Source organism: Lupinus angustifolius, chromosome LG04 (assembly GCF_001865875.1).
Source record: "Lupinus angustifolius cultivar Tanjil chromosome LG04, LupAngTanjil_v1.0, whole genome shotgun sequence".
Classification (NCBI taxonomy): Eukaryota; Viridiplantae; Streptophyta; class Magnoliopsida; order Fabales; family Fabaceae; genus Lupinus; species Lupinus angustifolius.
In genome coordinates, this window is record NC_032012.1 from 1365105 (window position 1) to 1387411 (window position 22307).

At 34.1% G+C, this 22307-nt stretch overlaps 2 protein-coding genes across 4 annotated transcripts; both read right to left on the reverse strand.

The window, feature by feature from the left end:
- LOC109345028 (haloacid dehalogenase-like hydrolase domain-containing protein 3) lies at positions 495-4550 on the reverse strand. The gene is made up of 4 exons (XM_019583781.1): positions 4378-4550; positions 2222-2613; positions 1745-1951; positions 495-1072 (listed from the first exon to the last, which is right to left on the reverse strand). Exons 2-4 carry the CDS (start codon positions 2477-2479, stop codon positions 758-760), a joined length of 780 nt encoding a protein of 259 aa, XP_019439326.1. The 5' UTR covers positions 2480-2613; positions 4378-4550; the 3' UTR covers positions 495-757.
- LOC109345026 (allantoate deiminase-like) lies at positions 13247-18997 on the reverse strand. 3 transcript variants are annotated; one of them, XM_019583778.1, is made up of 12 exons: positions 18748-18997; positions 17778-17869; positions 17318-17421; positions 17029-17113; positions 16797-16913; positions 15618-15727; positions 15434-15539; positions 15244-15330; positions 14228-14470; positions 13986-14111; positions 13531-13692; positions 13247-13447 (listed from the first exon to the last, which is right to left on the reverse strand). In XM_019583778.1, exons 1-12 carry the CDS (start codon positions 18839-18841, stop codon positions 13325-13327), a joined length of 1449 nt encoding a protein of 482 aa, XP_019439323.1. In that variant the 5' UTR covers positions 18842-18997; the 3' UTR covers positions 13247-13324. The 3 variants fall into 3 exon arrangements, with proteins under 3 accessions (XP_019439323.1, XP_019439324.1, XP_019439325.1); XM_019583779.1 differs by having other exon boundaries at positions 17778-17822; positions 18748-18765; XM_019583780.1 differs by lacking the exon at positions 17318-17421 and having other exon boundaries at positions 18748-18831.

The following is a 22307-nucleotide window of genomic DNA, read 5'->3' on the forward strand; positions in this document are numbered from 1 at the left end:
CCTAGGCACCCACTACCACCATCACCTCAATGACCAATACTGAGTCACCTCAACCACCAACCAGTGTGAAGACCAATATCACTACTCCAACAACAATCATCTATTAGATCTATCATTATCAACCAAAGGTATCTATATGCAACTTAAAAAGAATCAAAGACTTAAAAACAACTTATAGTGCCAAATTCCCCTGCTGAAGAATCCAAATCAAAGACTTTGAAGATTATTGGATTACTTTGTACAACTTTTTATATCATATAAAAGTTGTTCGAATTAGAAAACATTGTTTTTAACTACACTTGAAAAGCTAGTTAAGAGGTGCAGAAAAAACCCCAAGTCATTATAAACTGCTCAACCAGTGTGGGACTATGGTATTTAACACACCTCACATAGCCCAGGAATGAACATAAAGGTGAACCATACCAAGTCCAGAACCATATCACTTTATAGACAAGTTACAAGACTAACATGATCAGTCTCACTATAAATACCCATGAAACCAAAATCATTGCTTTTATACCTAGTAACCTGGGAAAACAACATAGCAAGGAAAATAAATGAACATAAAAAGAAAGCAATGAACATTTGAATGTTTGTACTACAAGTTACAGCTATAGCAGAACATGGTCTTCAAGATCAGGTTCACAAGCATGGCTCTATGGTGTAACATTGCTACACAGGCACATATGATAGCCACTAGAATGCCACATTCTTAATGTCATTAAAAGGGAAAAATTGATACATTATTAATATTACTTTAGCAAAGTATGGACTCCTTCAAAGTTGACTTCTCCGAAGAAAGCCATTCTTGTGCTGCAATTAAGTCCGGAAGAACAATGCCTCCGGATTTCCTCCACTCCACAGCATCTGGTGTCTTAAACCTATCCAGTAATATTGCATGCATCCCTAAGCTCTTGGCTGGCTCATAATCTTTGCGTATGCTATCCCCGATATGTAAAACTTCTTCAGGTTTAACATTTCCAGCCCTCTCAAGTGCAATCTCGAAAAATTTCGGGTTTGGCTTCTCGACTCCTTCAATACCAGAAAATACACCAAAGTCCCACTCAGATCCCTGCACCATTGTAAATTATCTAATCAGAAACTATTCTCTCTGGGTCACAAGGGTGGAGGAATGACATAATATAATCACGTCATAAATGTACAAAAGATCAAAGACAGCTTTAGTGATTATACTAAGTTTTAGTACTAAATAGATTACATTTAAACATGATTTTCTTCAAGTGTGCCTTTCTAGGAGTCAGGGATACATTGAAATTCATAGCTCATAAATGACTAATTGCCTATTCATGCTCTTTTATAACTAATCATGATTTGATTTTTGTTTTTATAAAATTGTGATTGTAGATGAGGAGTGTGAATAGACAAATTAGAGTGCCAGTAGCCCCAGCATTCAAAACCATAAAATTTTGAACAAGACATCACAGGTAACTAGGTAAGTTTAAGCGTGCACTCGACTATTGGTTGCACTAGCAGATGTTTCTGGATGTGATATCATACTACTTTCTAGTTAAGTGGTCTATGTAACAATGCTAAGTGTGAGTTTATAAGTCTAATAACAAACTTTTAGATATCCATGGGAAAATTTACCACATTTAAACCTAAAGCTGGAAGAATCACATCTTTATATCATGCCACTTTAATAGTGAAGTGGTCTCTGTAACAATGCTAAGTGTGAATTTATAAGTCTCCTAGCAAACTTTCAGAAAATAATAGGAAGACTTACCTCATTTATGCCTAATGCTGGAAGAATCACATCTCTATATCGATACTCTGCATTGCTCACAATGCCAACTTTGATCCCCTTCCCACGAAGCCATCTAAGAAATGGTTGGGAGTCCGGAAAGAGAATATACGGAGCAGATGAACCAAAGGATGAATATATGCGCTTGAAAATTTTGTCAAATGTCTCCTCATCATAATCATATCCAGCCTGCAAGAAAAAAGTATCTCCTTCATGACTTTTTCGAGGAACTTATACAGATGGGATTGCAGGTATCATAAATCAGCAATTTGGTGTTTACTTTAGATAGTTTATAGTACAGCTGAATATTTGCGGTTCAGTGAATTTGTTGTTGCACACGTAAAATTTAGAACCAAACTAATTATGCTACATTTTCTCGTGTGACTATACACTGAAACAACTTAGCTATTTTCTTGACAAGTAATACAACAACTGTAATAACTTCGATAGATATCTTACCCTGACAAAAGAGTCTCGGACACAAGTTTTCCACCAGACAACGTTTGGCATTTTGGCATCAAATCCGAAACATGGATAGTTTGTCGCCATTTCTTTATATGCAAGCTTAAAAGCCTCGTGCATGCGTTTGTAATCTGGGCATGGAAGGCCAACAGATTTGGCTGCCATGCAGTAATAGTCACCAAGCTCCCCTTTGTAAGCCATTAGGGTACCAGTAACATCTACAGTAACACAGCGTAGTTTACTCAAGAGTGACATGGTAGCGCTAGCTCTCAGTTGGCTAAGAGATTGTTCAGAAGAATTTCCGGTATAGCAATACCAACATAAATTTCAAGGAACCAGTTATTGAGGTAAAATACTAGACTCCTTCAGCATATAGTTGATGCTAAAGCCTGCATATGTGATTCAGAAATTAGCATGTTAAGTTGAAATGAAATTCTAAATGAGCTAACATAATCAGGCTTTGTAAATTGTTTGACATTAAGTTAACAGAAAGTGCAAGGAGATCGTTTTTTTAATTGTTGTTCTGAATGACATTAGTACCCATAATAAAGAGAGAGAACTTTCCAATTAAATATTAAACATGTCTTCTAATATTGAATATGATTAAGTCAGGGAGGATACATGCAAGAAGAATAAAGGGCAACTTAGTACACGAGGCTGCCACCTAGTGAGATCTGTAATGGTAGATATACACAGCCTTACCCTCACAAGGGAGGAATGTTTCCAGGCTTTGAACCCATGACCTTCAGGTCACAAGGCAAACAACCTTATCGTCGTGTCGAGGCTCACCCTCTACATGCACATAAAATGCACATAGTGGCAGTCACGCACTTGCAATGAGAGGAAAAATCATTTAAATTACACTGAGCATTTTAAACATACATGAATGATCCAGAGTTACATACACACTACACAAAAAGACAATGTGTCAATGAAAGCAAGGGGTGTTATTTCCGAATCTCTGTATGCAATTATACATATGAAGAAAATGCGAGTTGCTATGGATACCATACCTTGTTCCTTTTAGTTCTTTTGATGTATTCTTAAATTTTATATACAAAAAGGATAAATAGGAGAAAATGCAGTGCGAAATACAATGTTTAAAACTTGATATTCAAATAACACCACCCACATAATAAACTTCAAAATTTCATCAATGAGTACAATCAATTGAAAATAAATGTTTGACAAGTGGCAACTCACCCCTGGTACCTGTACCCATGAAAAATATATAGATATTGGAGTAATCCCCAATATCTATATACAGATTACAATGAAGGAAGAACACATACAACAAAGAATCTTAAAATTACTCTAGCAAGTATATTTGTTTTTTTTCTGATGGTTTTGTATTTTAAAAGTTATTTTTTTATTGCAGCAGTTTCAGAAGAAAAATAAATAAAAGGAATTTTGTAAATCCTCCAAACATTTTAGCCTAAAAATTCTTTTAGTGCTAAATAAAGGAATGAAGTATTAAATGAATTCAATGTCTTGGTAAATAAAATAAAACATTCATTCAAGAGGCTAAAATCTTATGAGGATTTCATAATCAACATTCCATGGTTTTCATTACCAAGTTTCTAAATTTGAAAAAATAAACATATAATCTTAGTAGGGGTTGAGGACAATATGTGCTTGTATAAACAATGCCACTAAATGGCTGAAGCACCTTCTAAGTCATAACTCATCATACAATAAAGGAGTGGCCATAACTATCAGATTTGTGAAAATGCCCAACAACACATAGGAGATATCTAATTTAAAACATTACAAAAAATAACACAGCATTAACATAGATGAGATAGATTCAGAGTTTCAAACGGAAATGTATTATTTAAATCAAAACATAAAACAAAAGAGAAGGAGATTCATGCAGTTTAGTGTATATAGATAAAGACCCAAAAGATATTTCACAAAAAAATAAATTCTTATAATTCCCATGTGAAAATGAGTTAGTTTTAAAATTCACAGAACTAGAGATGAAAATGAAACTGAACTTACCATAAACACAAACATGCATGCAGTGAAGTTGTACATAGATAACGACCCACAAGATATTTCACAACAAAGATAACATTTTGATAATTCCCTAATGAAAATGAGTTAGTTTTGAAATTCACAGAATCAGAGATGAAAATGAATCTAGTTCTTACCATAAACTTAGCGAAATGTGAAGAGAAATGCTTTGTGGAAATTGCAAATGCTTAGAAAATAGTATTCAGGTAGAAAGAATCATGAAAAGCATAGTAACAAAGAGATCCATTTTTATATAAGAAAAAGAGAGAGAAAGCATTAACCAATGTTTGTGTTTAGTTGTTTGCCAAACACAGAATTGTGAATAGAAGATAGGAAAATCAGCGGTAGCCCCTGATTTGTTATTTCCTTTTTTTCCTTTTTTAAACCAAAAACACATTAGATATTAAATATTGAATAAAAGTATATGTATTTTAGATTTTTAGTAATTTAATAAATTGGATATTGCTTTTAACTTATTTAAATAATTTAAAAATAATATATCTCATGTTTTACCTTTAATATAAAAAATACTTTAAAATATTAGTGTAATATATTCAATTGTGAGTGTAAAGTTAGAGAATGCACTCTAGTACAGGTGTTATTCATATTTTGAGTAATGAACTAATTTATTTTAAAGTGTTCTATTCCAATAAATATCATACTTAGGAATTGAATTATTTATCTTTTAATCTTTATGAGATCTAATAGGGTTTTATACTTTTATATCAATGTCTTATTGATTGACAATATAATATTAGTGTGTTCATTATTTTTCTCTTCAAATATATTTTTATGTTTCACTACTTTGTCGAGATCTACTATTTAGTTTTTACTCCCCATACTAGCTGGAATTCGCATCTCTAGCCTTACATTTAAAATTAACCATTTTTTTTTGCTTCCAAGAGAAGTTTAATTAACTAGTAATGTATTTTTCTAAACAATCATTTTAACAAATACATGTTAATTTCAAGTAGGTAGAAAGTAATACATAGCATTTTCCTCCAGTTAAGAGATTTTTAGGCTTGTTTTTTATAATGATATAGTATATTTTTTTAACTAATATACAGAATTGGTAGAGATATAAGAACCAAAGTGTTAGAATTAATAGTGTCTTTATAAATCTTCATAATGTGGTAAGCCTTAGTTTCTACTTTGGTCCTGAAACTTATTCACTTAGGCCTTAGGAGAAATAGATAAATCATTATTATTAGTTGATTTTCACTTGGTTGTAACCAAGCAACATTGTACACGGTCTCTGCTGATAAATAAATTGTAATTAATTTTTTTATGTGTGCAATTGTGCAAATATCATTATTCTCTCGTTAAGGGTGAAATGTTATAACATTTGGCAATAAGGTGAAAACAAAGCATATTGTGAGAAAGATTTAAGATAGCTTGTATAAATAGAAAAAAGTAGAAGGATAAAAATGCAAAAATTCGAAACTCAAAGGCGTTGATGAAAGAAAACCGTGGTTGCAATCAGCTGTGGTATTTTTCCCTTAAAAAACAGTGTCCAGATTGTTTATGGAATTTGAACTATTGAATACCGTTTGCTTACAGTCAAAACCATGGTCTCCAACTACCATCATTTTATTAAAGCCTATAATTATTGCACATCATGTGGGACCATCCATAACATTTGAGAAACGTTTTATGTTGCTACCATGTATTGCCATATTCATATACAATTTAAATGGGATATTCCCATGCATTATCTAATATAAATCCAACTTCAAACCATTTATATACAATTAATATATAATTTATTAATCATTTGTATTATTTTCTTTTTAAAAGCCATATATGATTAAACAAGAATGATGAATGATGTAATAACAATTTATATTATTCATTATTCATCTGTATTACTTTCTTATTTATCGAATAGTAAATGATGATTAAACATGAATGATAGATAATACATTAACAATATATAAAATTCATATGCAGTTAGTATCATTGCATATATTATTTTTCTCATTATCATGATGTGACTAGATTGACACCATACTTAAGTTAATTCTTGAATAAAATCCATCGACTTAAGTTTTTTGGGTAATAATCCATCTACTTAAGTTAAAACCAAGATTGTCAAACACACGAATTTATATAAACAGCATGCAGATAATAGCATAAAATCCATATTTAACATGCTTATAATCATTATTTACTAACTAGTATGACTTGATCACATATCCATAGCATCTATTTACTAGCTTCATGTCCCTTCTAAGAACAATATGATATAATATAATCAAGCATGTCACTACATTCTTCAGCATCCTCTACCTAGATAAACATTTGATGAGTCAAAGAAAAACAATTACTAGCGAGAATCTGAAAAGAAGTGACTTCCAAAATTAGGGGCTTTTTGTATGTGTCACAAAAAGCCTTGAACTTACTTTAGAGGTTGTGTAGGCAAGTTCCCCCACTTAACCCCACTAAATTGGAGAACTTTTTAGTGTATATGATAGTATTGGTTATTTGTATTCATATATTTGTATTTATATGTTGTTTTCGTCCTACTATTTGAATATTTATATTTGTATGTTATCTTTGTCCCACTACCAAAAACTTTTGGGTCTATGACTGGCATGAACCATAATAGAGGTTTTATGAAGAAAAAATCCAAAGTGATTATTTAAGCATGTTAATCCAGCTTTTAAACCCAAAAGGTAATTTCACAAATTTGTAGGAGCTTACCCGAGTCAACCTGAGTGTACTGACGACCGGCTTTGAGACCAAGTAAACTTGATTCCATCACTTATGCACGCTGGACAAGTTTATAATTTAATTTGCGAGTTTTTCTGATACTACAAAAAATATTTCTCATTTTTTAGGTAAGAAACTAATTTCTTTCCGAACAACAAAGTGTCTCCCTTATAGAAAAGGTAGAGTGTGACTAAAGGAATAAGGAAAACATACTCTATTTCCTATGTAATAGCAGAATAACTTTGAAACTGTTGGGAATCCTTCCTAATTGATGTGGAAGCAAAACCAATAAATTTTAGTAGATAAACCATTGAATAATTCAATGATGGCTATTCCAAGGTCTTGGAATTACTCACTGATTCTTGAGATTATGAAGTCTAACTTAGAAAGTTGGAATAACATTTTTCAAAGTGTCTTGAAAAGTATGACAACAATTTAATCATCCACTATGTCTTTATGATGAAGCCTTCCTCCCCTTTACTATATATATAGGGGACTTGTGAGGAAGAAATACAATAAGCAAGTGAGAAAAACAACATAAAGAGAAAGTGAGAGAGTTTATATCCATATAGTGTGAGATTTGTATTCCTAGTGAGATACTAGAGAGTTTATATTTCCATCCTTTTTGAGTGAGATTGAGTGTTATCATCTTTATAAGAGAAAGTCAAGTATTGTAATCCTACTTTCTATAGTGGAGATATTTTCTGGGTAGGTCCCGTGGTTGTTTCCTTCTCACATTGACGAGATTTTTCCACATTAATTTTTTTTGTGTTATTCTTTTACTCTTCTCTATTTTTATCCACTTGTCGCTTCCGCAAGTGTCCATTTTGCATCACACTGAGGAGGGAAATTGGTTATAAATTTCCCAACAATGGTATCAAAGCTCTCAGGTTCATTCGGGGAGCTTAGCAGTGTAGTCCAAGATGGAAGGAGCCGCTAATATCTCATTTGATGGAGATATGTTCAAGTTGACAACTGACAACTATTCCTATTGGAAGTCCACGATGGAGGATCATTTTTAATGCAAGGATATGCATGAGCCTATTTCTTGCAAAGACAAGCCAGAAGATAAGGGTAACAAAGATTGGGAGGTTACGAATCGAAAAGTTGTTGCAATGATTTGGAAGTATATTGATAGAAGTTTATTTGAGCATGTGTCCACATACACAAATGCTTATGATTTGAGGTCGAAACTTGAATCTATGATTCAAAAGAAAACTCCTAGAAATAAAGCATCTCTTATCATAAGGCTGGTGAAACTCGACTACAAAGATGGTTAGAGCATGATAGAGCACTTGAATTTATTCAAGGGTCTTGTCAACCAATTGACAAAGATAGATATGAAGATAGATGATGAGTTGCAAGCACTTCTGCTACTGAGTTTATTACCTGAAAGCTGAGATACATTGGTGGTCACGGATGAAGGTTTCTTCTCAAACTACAAGAAAGGTGCTTCTTTCCATGTAAGTCCACATGAAGGTTTCTTCTCAAACTACAAGAAAGGTGGTTATGGTACTGTGAAAATGGGAAACCATGTTACTAGAAAAATTGTGAGAATTGGTGATATTGTGTTGCTAATAGACACGGGAGGAAAGCTTATACCGAAGGAGGTGAGACATGTCCCAGATATGCGTCTCAACCTTATCCCAACGGGTAAGTTGGATGATGTTGGTTTTGTAAGACAATTTGGTGCTGGAAAGTGGAAACTAGCAAAAGGCAACCTCGTTATTGCTAGATGCTCAAAGGAAGGATCTTAGTACATTATGCAAGGAGAAATTTGTTCTGGAGAAGCAACTGTTGCTACCGACTCCAAAGATCTTTGGCATAGGCGATTGGGGTACATGAGTCAGAAGGCACTTCAGATTCTCGCCAAAGACCACCTTCCAGGTATAAAAGGTCAAATTTTGTATTCATGTACTGATTGTCTGTATGGTAAACAACATAGAGTCAATTTTTAGAGGACATACAATCCATCATGAAGGGATGAAGTACTTGAATTGGTGCATTCAGATGTTCGTGCACCATCTGAAAGATCTCTTGGAGAAGCCTACTACTTTGTCACATTCATAGACGATCACTCGAGAAGAGTATGGGTGTACTTGTTGTAAAGCAAAGATCAAGTACTATCAACATTCAAAGAGTTCCATGCACCAGTAGAACGTGAGATTCTAAGTCTAGGCTAGCTGCTAGACCCAATGCTACCCTTATGGAAGAGTACTTCACCACTGGTGAGAATATCTCATCAAAATCAACTCCTTTCTTCTGATTGCATCCTTTCACAACAATCCGAGCTTTGTACCTTGGTCTTGAGCTTCCTTCTTCAACTTTAAGCCTATAAACCCATTTATTTTTCAAGGCTTTTCTTCTTTTGGGCAACTCCACCAAATCATAAGTGTGGTTCTCATGTAAGGAGTTCATCTCATCTTCCATGACTTTAATCCACTATTCTTTATCAGATGTCTGCATAGCTTCTGAGAAGTCTTCAGGTTTATCATTATGTGTCAATGTGATATAATCTTCTTCAGGATACTTTGAAGAAGGTATTCTGCCTCTTCTGGAGCGCCTTAGTTCAACTAGCATCTGATGCTCTACTAGCTCGGGTTCTTGATGCATTTGTGTGTCTACCATCACTTCATCATGATTTGACTCTTCATTAATCTGGTCAAGTTCCATGTGAGCATGATCTGTCTGCTGGTCTATCTGTTCTAGATCTATCTGATGATCAGGATTGTTTGTTGGGGAATCTCGCCCCCTAAATCAATGCAAACATTGGACTTGCACTGGCTTTTCTTCTGAACATCTTTGATCGTTTGATCCTCAAAGAACACAACATCTCTGTTTCTCACAATTTTCTTGTTTATCGAATCCCATAGTCTGTACCCAAATTCATCTTTTGGAGAACCAAGGTAAATGCACTCCTTGGTCTTAGCATCCAACTTTTTTCTCTCATCTTTTGGAATGTGAATGAAGGCTCTACATCAGAATACTCTCAGGTGGTTGAAGGATGCCTTCTTCTTGTATCATACTTCTTCTGGAATTTCTTCGTTCAGGGGTCTTGAAGGTGTTCGATTTATAAAATCCACTATAGTCTTCACTGCTTCACCCCAGAAAGACTTGGGGAGATTGACATCTTGAAACATGCATTTGATATTCTCTTCAATTGTGCGGTTCATCTTCTCAGCTACTCCATTCAACTGAGGAATCTATGGTGGTGTCTTCTCCAGTCTGATACCAAAAGCCTTACAATAGGCTACAAATGAACCACGATACTCTCCACCATTGTCTACTTTCAGACACTTCAACTTCTTCCCAGTTGAACAACTTGATGTCAAAACAACTTTCTTACATGGAGATATCAAAGAAGAAATCTATATGGAGCAACCAAAAGGTTGTGAAGAACCAAGCAAGGAACACTTAGTGTGTCGTCTGAATAAGAGTTTATATGGTCTGAAACAAGCCCCGAGACAGTGGTACAAGAAGTTCGAATATTTCATGACCAAATACAGTTTCAAGAAGACAACTGGTGATCATTGTGTATTCATTAAAAGGTATGAAGCTGAAAACTTTATTATCCTCCTCTTATATGTTGATGATATGTTAATCATTGGACGTGACAAGACCATGATTGTTGGTTTGAAGAATGATTTAAGCAGATCTTTTGCTATGAAAGACTTGGGCCCTGCAAAGCAGATCCTTGGAATAAGGATAATCAGATATTGTTCCAAGAAGTTGTTATGGCTATCACAAGAGAAGTATATTGAGAAATTTCTTAAGAGATTCAACATGGATAAGGCAAAGCCTGTGAGTGTTCCACTTGCTGGACATTTCAAGTTAACAACAATGCAATGTCCAACTACTGATGAAGAAAGGAAAGAAATGAGCATAATGCCTTATTCCTCTGTGGTAGGAAGCCTAATGTATGCTATGATTTGTACAAGACTAGATATTGCCCACACAGTTGGAGTTATCAGTCGGTTCTTGTCCAATCCAGGCAAATAACATTGGAATGTAGTAAAGTGAATATCAAGATATCTGAGGGGAACTACCAAAAGATGTATATGCTTTGGTAATGAAGATCATATGTTAGTTGGATACACAGATGGTGACAAGGCTGGAGATGTAGATTCCATAAAATCCACATCAACTTATCTAACTACTTTTGCAGGGGGAGTTGTATCTTGGCAATCCAAGTTACAAAGATGTGTTGCATTATCAATAACTGAAGGAGAATATATTGCAGCATCTGAAGCTGACAAGGAGATAAAATATATGAAAAACATCTTGCATGAGTTGGGTCATGTTCAAGATAGATATGTTTTGCACTGTGATAACAAAAGTGCGATTCACCTAGCTAAGAATCCTACGTTTCATTCTTGGACAAAGCACATTGATTATCGTTATCATTGGATACGAAATGCTTTGGAGGATGGTGAGTTGAAGCTAGAGAAAATTCATACAAATGATAACTGGTCTGACATGATGACCAAGACAGTTTCACTCAAGAAACTAACAGACTGTTGCAGAGATGCAGGACTGGTGATACCATCAATTAATTCAGGAAGGGGGAGATTTATTGGGAATCCTTCTGATGGGCAATATATTGCACACTATTCATAACCTTAATTTAGCATGATTGATGATTCTTGGTGCCTAATTGACTTTGCCTCACATGGTTTAGTGTTTTAGACTTTATTGGACTAATATTCCTAAAATGAGTTAATTTGGGATTATTTGGTCTGATTAAATCTATTATCATTTTCAGATCACATTTGACACCAATGACATTTTGGGCATTATGGAAGTCGAGGATATGTGTTGAAGTGAAGATTGTATTTTTAATTTAGGAGTTGTTTTTATTGTAATTTAGCTTTGGGCCCATTATTTAGGCCCAACTCGGTTTATGTGTGTTGGAGGGGTTAAATTCGGATTCCCCACCCCAAACACACACACTTTTACTTTGCCTCATTTTGAAAAAAACACATTTCCGTTTTTCCTTTTTTTGCTCTGCTAGGGTTTCACTCCTTATTCATTTCTAATTTTCGGTTTGTTCTTCCATTGTCATGGAATGCTAAATTTCTGGACTAAGTTCCTTTAGTAATGTATCACAACTCTTGAGGTTTTGTTATTAATGCATTTTCGGTTTCTTTTGTGTTGATTTCTTCTATCTTATTTCTGAATATGGTTTCCTTAATTCCATTGTTTAGAAACTGGTTGGTTGAGTTTATCTTCACTTAGTTGATTTCCTCCCTCTAGTGCATGAATGCTTAGTTCGTGTGAATTTGTTAATCGTTTTATGCTTATACTGATTTCGCCTAGTTTGAGGTTTAGGTTCTGAAACTTTGAATTGATTATAACATAGTTAATTGATTCTCAACAAATTCAGAAGTTATGGTTGAAATCTGAAAATAATCTTTTGAAACCGATGATTGAGGTGTGAACAAACGAACCAAAGGGATTTAGCCGTTTTATTACATTGTTTAACTACTGTTTCTGAATTTGATTTATGTGCATACCATTCAACAACAAAAAACCCCTTGTGTGTAAGTATAAGGTGTTTGAAGCTTTGCTTGAAAGATAATCCTTGAGAAACGACATAGGAGTCACTTCCTAGTACTACAGTTTTAATTGTTATATTATTTGTATCGGGTACGACCTCGATCACCTTCCTAATTGATGTGGAAGCAAGAGCAATGAATCTTGGTAGATGAACCATTGAATAATTCAATGATGGCTATTCCAAGGTCTTGGAATTACTCACTAAGTTTTGAGATTATGAAGTCTAACTTAGATGTCTTGAAAAATATGACAACAATTTAATCATCCACTATGTCTTTATGATGTAGTCTTCCTCCCCTTCACTATAGATATAGGGAACTTATGAGGAAGAGATACAACAAGCAAATAAGAAAAACAACATAGAGAAAAAAGTGAGAGAGTTTATATCCACATGGTATAAGATTTGTATTCCTAGTGAGATACTAGAGAGTTTGTATTTCCATTATTTTTGGGTGAGATGGAGTGTTATCCTCTTTGTAAGAAAGAGTCAAATATTATAATCCTACTTTCTATAGTGGAGATATTTTCTGGACTAGGTCTTGTGGTTGTTTCCTTCTCACATTGAGGAGGTTTTTCTACGTTAAAATTATTGGTGTTATTCTTTTACTCCTCTATTTTCTTTATTCACTTGCCGCTTCCGCAAGTGCCCATTTTGCATTACACAGAGGAGGGAAATTGGTTCTGAATTTCCCACTCAATTACACAAAGGAGACAGAAGCAACTACAGAAACAGCTGAATTATGAACAAACTCAACTCAATTAATGAACCTACTAATTACATGTTACAATATCTATATATGTTTACTCTTTACACAGTTATTGTATATTTTCCAGAAATGAGAGTAGTGCTAAACCAGCTGCCCAAATATCATTGTCTAGCACATGCTCCTCTGGAGAGTGACTTATGCCGCCACGGCAGCGCAGAAACAGCATTCCCACCTGTTCAAAATTTCATTCATTGTCATATTCTGCAGATGAAATTACATTTCGAAACCAATCTGTAGATGAAAAAGGTATGTAACCTTTGTTAGGTGAGACATCGCCATTGCGTCATGCCCGGCTCCACTCATTAGTGTTGGCACTTCAACCTGAATGTCACCCTCCATCCTCCTGAGTGCAGAATAAGCTGCAGACTTGAGTTGTGAACTAAGTTCAGAATCACAAATCACAGCACCTGCATCATGCTGAGGTGAACAAAACAAAGTCGTTGATTATACAATGCAGAAAACAAACTTAAAAACCGATATAGATACTAGAGTAATCGGGCTTAACTCTGAAGGCTAGTCCGAGCCATTATAAATGGTTCTTTATTCAAATACTTCAGCGATGTGCTGTGAAGCTTTTAATACTTAACACATCTACAGTCTATACACTCAAACTCATCATAGCATAACTAAACCGCATAACTAAACCAGATACTTTATTAGATCCCGGGGGGTTGTTCATTATAAATGGTTCTTTACTCAGAAGAGCATACCTTGTGTTCAATAATGCATGAAACCGAACGCTTGTCACATATTTGATAAATTCGTTTCGATAAATCATAAATAACAGCCTCACGTCCAAGGTCATCAATTGCTCTTATATCCATAGTATATGTAACCTGAAACAAACCAATTCATTATCAACAATGTATTACCTCTCAAAATAAGAAAGAAAAAAAGCATTCCCGGCCTGGACATAGCCAGGTCAACAGCATTTTAGATATTCAACTCTTGCCTGGCCTGGAATGACATTACTGGCACTGGGCCATGTTGATATCTCTCCAACAGTGCAGACTAGAGAACTCGAAAGTGATTTTACCGCCGAGTCACTGCATTGCTCATCATAAGAAAGGTATTTTTCAGGATTTTTACAGACGCTCTCCATAAGTACGATTAATTCAGCAGCAGCAGCCATAGGATCCTGACGCATGGACATTGGAACAGTTCCAGCATGGCCTTGCGATCCTCTTACTGTAACCTTCACAGTTGTAAGTACAAGTAAATCAATCGAGACCAGTTAGGTGAATATGATGCTGAGTACTTTGTTTTGTTAGATATACCATGCCGCAACGTAATTTGGTGACCTATTGAATAATCAGTTATATCTTCTTGAGTCCAAATGAAAGATTTAAATGATAGGACACAAGCACAACTAACCAAAGTAACTAAGTGCATTAAAATGCACCAGTGCAATGCTATGAAACAGAGTATACTTGACATTTCTACTAGATATAATATCAAATACATAATTACATATATGAGGTAAATATTCAGAATTCACTTGGTGTAGTTAGATTCAGTTCAATCTTACAAGACTGGACGCCAAATATACCAACCAACATGAGTATTATTGATTTTATCACATATGGCTCTTAATCATTGTTCAAATGACAAGAGAGATTAATGAAACTAAGGACATGCATGGCCAGTTTACTAAATACCAAGGTTTTGCTCATTTAGGTTGAAGGTATAATTTTGGTTTGCATTGAATCTCTACTACTTTTTTACAACCTTGTAGTATTGTTTATTCTTTTTCAAGTTGAACGAAGCTTAACAGTTAGTAATGTTGCATTAGATCACTAGCTCCTTTTTCAGAACCTATCTACATGTTTTTCCTTTCTCCTGTTGTTTTAACTTGTACATTCAAATAATAACATTTAGATGTAGAATTAACTTCAGAAGCACATGTATTATAATCCTCTTCTAGTAAACACAGTTGAGACAAATTGTGGTTTTCTTTTACGGTTTTACCTTTAATCGTGTCTGCCCAGCTATGCCTTTAACCACGCCAAGTGGGAAACCAACTTGTTCTAGCACAGGACCCTGCTCAATGTGCAACTGCAGCATGTGACAAACATGCATGTAAATTTTCACCAGCCACATTGCTAAAATTATTGAGCCAAACAGGACTTAACATGAAGAGAGCAAATGTTGGTTATACCTCAACATAACCCCAAACTGATTTTGAGTCATATTTCAGCTGTAAAAAACTTTCCTCTGTAACTTCTAGCGAGTTATCCTTAAGAACACTTTCTATTGTTACATTCCTGCAAGAGATCTATAAGTAAATATTTGATTATGCAATTTTTACTATAGTCATAATAAAAAAGGATCCTAGATGAAACCTCTTATCAGATACTCCTAATGTTGTAGCAGGTAAAATCCCAGCAATAGCACCACTGCCCAAGAAAGTAGTTTGAAACCTGACACCTTCTTCATCACTAAATGCAATCACCTGCAGGATTAGATGTGTATGGAAGGAATTAGATGATATCAATAGAACAATAGCATAATTCCAACACTTCCATGAACATTTTTTTACAACCATTTTCTCATTGCTTATAATTATTATGAAGGGAATAACTCAATTATCAGCAGTGAGTATAAACCATTATTCTTGTATTTAACTTAATTAGACAATATAGGGCAAAATTAAATTAGACCTTTTTCTTTTGCAAAATTATGCCGCAAACAAAGCATACAATAACATCCAAGACATAATCCTACTAGGTGGGGTCGGTTATGTGGATCGAACGACGCCATAATATTTTATCATAAATCATATTTATTGACAAAACATTAATCTTTAAATATTTCCTAATCGTTTCACCTATGGTTTTTCTTGCATTTCGTCTGCTTCTAGAATTTAGACTAACCTCCATTTGATTTACTTTTCTTATTGGGACTGTTAACGGTCTTCTCCACACATCCAAACCACCTTAGGCATGATTATATCATATTTTCTACAACCGAAGCTGCTTCACTTTCTCTGTAATATATTAATTTCTAATCTTATCTTGTCTAGTGTGTTAATTCATCCAACATAACATTTTCATCTATGCTACATAGAGTTTATTCTCTTGTTGATACCTTTCTACCACATATGACACATGAAACACTCCTATTTCATCCACCCTGCTTGAATTATATGGTTTACATCTCATTCAATTTCACCATGTGTTGTTTGATTCACTCAAACTACTTAAATCTAGCTGCAGACATAACATGCATTAGACAAATCATTCACCCAAGATAGCTAAATTTAGCAGCAGAAATATCATGCATTAAGCAAATCATTCTTTCTCCTAAGTATTTTTTTGAAGTTGAATTTTCTCCACATCTAGCAATTCTTCAAACTTGTAAATGAGTTGATAGAAATGATTTTTACCAAACCACATCAATTGATACCAAAAACATTGAAGTTAAATAGTTTTTAACTTCAAGTGTTTGTTTCATGGCAAGTGAAAATGAGGCATACAATCTCATTCAAAGTATTACATATTTGTATGAGTTAATTGACTAACCTCAACAGGGCGCCTTAGTTTATGGAGTTTTCCATTGATATGCAAAACCTTTAATGCAGATATTGCAGATACTATTCCCAGTGATCCATCAAAAATTCCAGCATCAATAACCGTGTCCTAACAAAATAATTATCCATCATTAATATAGATAGTAACTAAAATCTTTCATCAATTCCTAACAGAAAAAAATCAGTTTCATATAAAATAAAACTTGAGGGTGTAAATGCCTCACCATGTGAGATCCAATCAATAAAGCCTCAGCACTTGCATTTGCACCATCAACTCGACCATGTAAATTTCCCATTTGGTCTACCCAACTGGAAAGAACACAACATTAGTCAATCTTCGAGAAAAACTATTTACGGCCTGCTTGCGAGTTGGGTTTCGGAAGGGAAAAGGAAGTCTTGAGAATCATGAAATACACTGATGAGATGGCTTTGAAGCCTTCCATTTCTCTTCTTTCCCCTCCAAAACATAGCTCGCAAACATACTCTTAGAGTTGAAGAAGCTAGAAGGCTAACGTTCTCAAATTAGCATCCTCCATCCATTTACGAATAACATCAATTGCCCTCATGGATGCAGGACTCAAAAATGTCCTCTCTAGATAGCCACTGCCATCACTCACCTGTTCATCCAAAAGCAACATTAACTTCTAAGAATAATCAGTTTCATGGTAATGAATGTTGTAGGTTAGAATATTGAAATCATGGTAGCACATGATTGCAGATTAATGTTATACTTCATAGCTGACAGACATTGAAGTCAGTATACCAAAAGAATGAAGAAAAACATAAAGTTCAAGATGATGCATACAGATTCCAAATAATGTAGGTAATTAATTAGTGAAACATTTTCCTGTAAGAATCTAGAGTAATGCAGTAAAGACTAAAGAATAGAAATTGGTTAAGTGCAACATTGACTAAAGAAGAGATATAGAAGGAAAATTATCAAAGTAAAGCTGAGTTTAGTTAGGTTAAGTACCTTTCCAAGCTCATAAAGTCTTGCCACTGCTTCATCTCTTAGAATCTGTGTAAACAAATCATCACTTTTTTCTAAATCTACAGTTCCATTACCTAATAATCATTTCAAATAGAAAATTAGCACATTCAAGCAATCATAGCAAATTAGCCATCAACCAGAACTCCCCAAATTAAATTACCCCAATATACATAACAAATTATAAAATTATACCAATCTTCAGAAACAAGATACTAAATCATTATCTTTTTGTCATGTGCTAATTATTGAAATCTGATCTGCACAATAAGTAACATGCCCCCTCCTACCAATATTATTCTCATATTAAATAATTAACCATCATTGTCAAATGCCAACATAAACATTCCATGTAAACTAACTGTAATAATCATGAATTGACTCATTTGATTGCAAATACAATTTCAATTATTGAAACACAAATCTTTCATTTTGGTAGAGAATCGTGAACTAATTCTTGCATACCAATTTATGGTTCTTTTGCGAATTGGTTCTTATACGAAATGAAGGAGGAGTTAATTCAAACATAGAAGAATCAACACTCAAAATAGTTGTATAGATAGCCCTAAAAACCATATTTATTAAGATCATGGAATTAGAATAAAGGAAATTAAAATAAAATATTTTAAAGTATATAATTAATTATTTATAATTAATACTTTAATAGTTATGATAATAATATAAGTATAAATAGCAATATCAATACCAAAACTACATAATTTGATTTGATTCTTATTCCAAACACAATCTCTATTACTAAAACAATACCCTTTCTTTTTCTTAAGGTGATGTGTTGCACCGAAGTCTGAGAGAACCATACACTAAAGTTTCATGCAATTAAAAAGTGAACCCTTAAAAGGGTATCTTTGAACTTGATCCAAGAATCCCTCTTTTATTTACTTTTCTGTTTTTCTCTGATATAACAATGAAAAAGGGAAAAAATAAAAGAAATTACCAGAAAAAATAGAAGAAGCGTGTGATGAGAGACAGAATAAGAAGCAAAAAAGAATGAAGCAGTTGTTAAAGGTGGCAATGGTAGAATAAACCATAGTGAGATGGTAGTGGCTACTGGCTATGGCTATGAGGAATAATAATATGAATATGAAAATGGACACCAAAAATCAAAGCAAAAATGTAAGAATGTACAAGTGTCCCTACTTATAAATCTAGAAGGAACACAACATGGAAAGAAGTAAGGATGTGTTGTGTGGTGGAGGTGGCGGCTACTTAGAGAAAAAAATAAACTCACTATATCAGTTTTATACATTATCTCATAAAAAAATAAAAAGTAATTATGGACGAATAATGAAATACTTGAGTATGTATAAGATATATTACACTCAAATTAGTAATGCTATTTCTAATCATAATTCCCGTGACATGCACGAACATGGTTTAGTGCACTCATGGTGATGCATTTATTGGACCATCCTCACAAGTAACCACACGATAAGTGAATGGTTTTGATTTGCATTTCTTCTTCCATGTATTTTTTTTGTAGCACAGTGTGTAACACTAAGATTCTCCTTCAATTATTGTTTCATTATTTGGCCTAACTCGCCGACGGTTCAAAACTACGTTTCTTTCTAACCATATTTTTTATTTCTATTTTTTAATTCAATATATTATAATAATATTAATATCGTATCGTACTGGTTCAAAAAATTAACGAGTGATTAACAAAATAAAGTCATATTGAACACAGTTATATACATAAGATTGTAACAAAATTATAAATTGGCAAGGTTGTTTCTATCTCATGTGACTTAAGCCCCTAAATTAGCACGAGTATCAATACCTTTTATTTTGTTTTAATATAATTGTCCCCTTCTCTCACCATGATAATGTCCTAATATATGTGTCTCTTCTAGAGATGATAATGAAAACCGAACTTACTAGTATCAATCTGAATCCAACCTGAATTTAATGGAGAAAACTCGATGTAAATGAATTAGAATTTTATCTGATTTCAACTTTCGGATTCAGATTTAGTATAGTTAATATAATACCCTGAACTCAGTTAATATATGTAAAATTATAAATTACTGATAAATACATATATAAAATATATATGACATAACCTATATATATATATTTTGGGTGAGTTTTTATTGGGTTCGGATTACCCGAAAGCCGACAAGTTTGGGGATGGTATCATTGTTTTCAACCCACTTAATTCGGCCTCAGGTTTTAGATTTCGGGTTCCAGGTTGGGTAAGCACAAACCTGACCCCAATCCACCCTTTGTTATTCCTAACCTTTCAACATTCACCACTTTTTGAACCACCATGAGAAACAACAATTTGTTGTCTCTCGGTTCTGAATCAATTAAAATGAATCAAAAATAGAAAAAGTCTTAAATATTTAATTTTTTTAACTGACATGAAATATTTTTGATTGATTTAGAATGGAGTTAGAGACATGTTTGTGTACAACAAATCTTTATCCCATCATAAAAGAGCCACCACTTCACTTTCTCTCACAACCCTACTGTCAATGTTGGATTTAAAAGTAAAACGATGTAGTTGTGCATTGGTTTTTAAAAACAGAAAATGCAATGACTTGCTTGATTCGCACAAATCCATTTGGTTCAGTTTTCACTTGTTCTCATCAATACAAGTGTATGACCAATCTAATTAATGCACTCTACTAGTATGGAGTTCAATTCATTGGTTTTCTGATGGAAATAGTGATACATTATAATCACATTAAATGGAATAGTCAAGTCATATCTTTTTCGTATTGAGTTGTTGACATGCAATATATTGTTTCTACTTCAACATATAGTCTATTCCCAAACTTATTAATATATTATATGTCTATTAAGTGTATCTTCCATTAAAAGAAATCGATTACTAAAGTATTGATTTCTATTAGGTATGAGGAAGACTCTTCTCATTGTTGAAGCTCATTATAGAGGGTTTGTTGGAATCTTTACTATGAAGCAGTTAGGAAGTAGTGGGTGCTGAAAGATAGGTATGGTAGTGTTGTTGTAGTCAATAAGCTTTTTCTTAGGAGTTGAATAAGCATTTGAATTGGTATAATTTTTAGATTTGTTATTCCTAGTTTCTCTATGGTTGTTTATCTGTAAGGCTTATTTAAAGCCATCTAGTTTCGCTTCTGTGGATTAAGAAATTTTCATTGTTTAACCATTTCCTTACAAGTTCTTATTATTGTTTCTTTACATTTGGCATCAGAGCTCCACCATGGGGCCTAATAGAGGAGTGTTTGAGGGGGAAAACATTAGAGTAAGTGAAATGGCAGAATCCAACAATTTCAGCACACCGTGTGTACCCAAATTTGATGGAGATTATGATCACTAGAGTTTGATCATGGAGAATCTACTTCGACCAAAGGAGCATTGGAGTGTTATTGAATTTGGAATCAAGGAACCAGAGGAGAATGAGAAGATAAGTGCAGCGCAACATAAGGAATTAGATGATGCAAAACTCAAAGACCTGAAAGCAAAGGGTGAAACGTGCACATAAAGAAACTGCTAAACAATTATGGGAATCCATGAAAGTCAAGTATCAAGGAAGTTCTAGGGTGAAACATGCACAACTGTCGAGGTTTCGACGGACTTTCGAAACCTTAGAGATGATGACAAGTGAATCAGTGAACGATTATTTTGGAAGAGTGATGGAAATAGCAAATGAAATGAGGAATTGCGGGGAGGATATGAACGATGTAAAAATCATTGAGAAAATACTTAGATCTCTCATAGACAACTTCAATTTTGTTGTATGTTCAATTGAAGAGTCTAAGGACATTGATCTACTAACTATGGATGAGTTGCAAAGTTCACTAATAGTCCATGAGCAAAAAGTAAGAGAGAGAGACAAGGAGTGAATAACATGTTTTGAAAGTTCATCATGGCACAAGGTATGGACATGGAAGAGGAAGAAACAACTTTTAAAGAGGAAGTAACAACTACGTGAGGGGACGAGGAATGACCAGAACATTTGTAAACATAAATGCTATTATATGCTATCGGTGTCAAAAACAAGGACACTACCAACTTGAGTGTCCAAATCTAGAAAGAGAAGCAAACTATGCTGAGTTTGATAAGGAAGAAGAGTTGCTTCTAATGGCCCATGCGGAAGTTGAAGATACTAATCACAAAGGGATAAGGTTTCTCGATTCTGGTTGTTCGAATCACATGACAGGAAATAAAATGTGGTTTGTTGAACTTGATGAAAGCTTCAGACGTACTGCCAGATTGGGAAACAACTGAAGAATGTTTGTGTTAGGAAAAGGAAGTGTTAGGTTTGAAGTGGAAGGAATAATTCAAATTGTGAGTGATGTTTACTTTGTGTTAGACCTAACCAACAATGTGTTAAGCTTAAGCCAACTCCAAGAAAGGCGCTTGACAATCATAATAAAAGAAAGAGCATGCAGAATTTATCATCCTCAAAGAGTGAAAATTGTAGACATCAAGATGACTCTGAACTGGATGTTTATGGTTTGTGCAACACTAAAACCACTTCTAGGGAGATACTTAAAGACTGAGGAGGAA

Bases quoted from the DNA above. Each gene is read 5' to 3' on its own strand.
- LOC109345028 (XM_019583781.1), bottom strand. From the start codon at position 2,479: ATGTCACTCTTGAGTAAACTACGCTGTGTTACTGTAGATGTTACTGGT. The intron at 1,952-2,221 runs GTAAGATATCTA...TTTTTCTTGCAG, and splicing joins TCCGAGACTCTTTTGTCAGG to GCTGGATATGATTATGATGA. The intron at 1,073-1,744 runs GTAAGTCTTCCT...ACAATGGTGCAG, and splicing joins CAGCATTAGGCATAAATGAG to GGATCTGAGTGGGACTTTGG.
- LOC109345026 (XM_019583778.1), bottom strand. From the start codon at position 18,841: ATGGTTTATTCTACCATTGCCACCTTTAACAACTGCTTCATTCTTTTT. The intron at 15,540-15,617 runs GTTTCATCTAGG...GATCTCTTGCAG, and splicing joins TTAGGAGTATCTGATAAGAG to GAATGTAACAATAGAAAGTG. The intron at 15,331-15,433 runs GTATAACCAACA...CACATGCTGCAG, and splicing joins CAGTTTGGGGTTATGTTGAG to TTGCACATTGAGCAGGGTCC.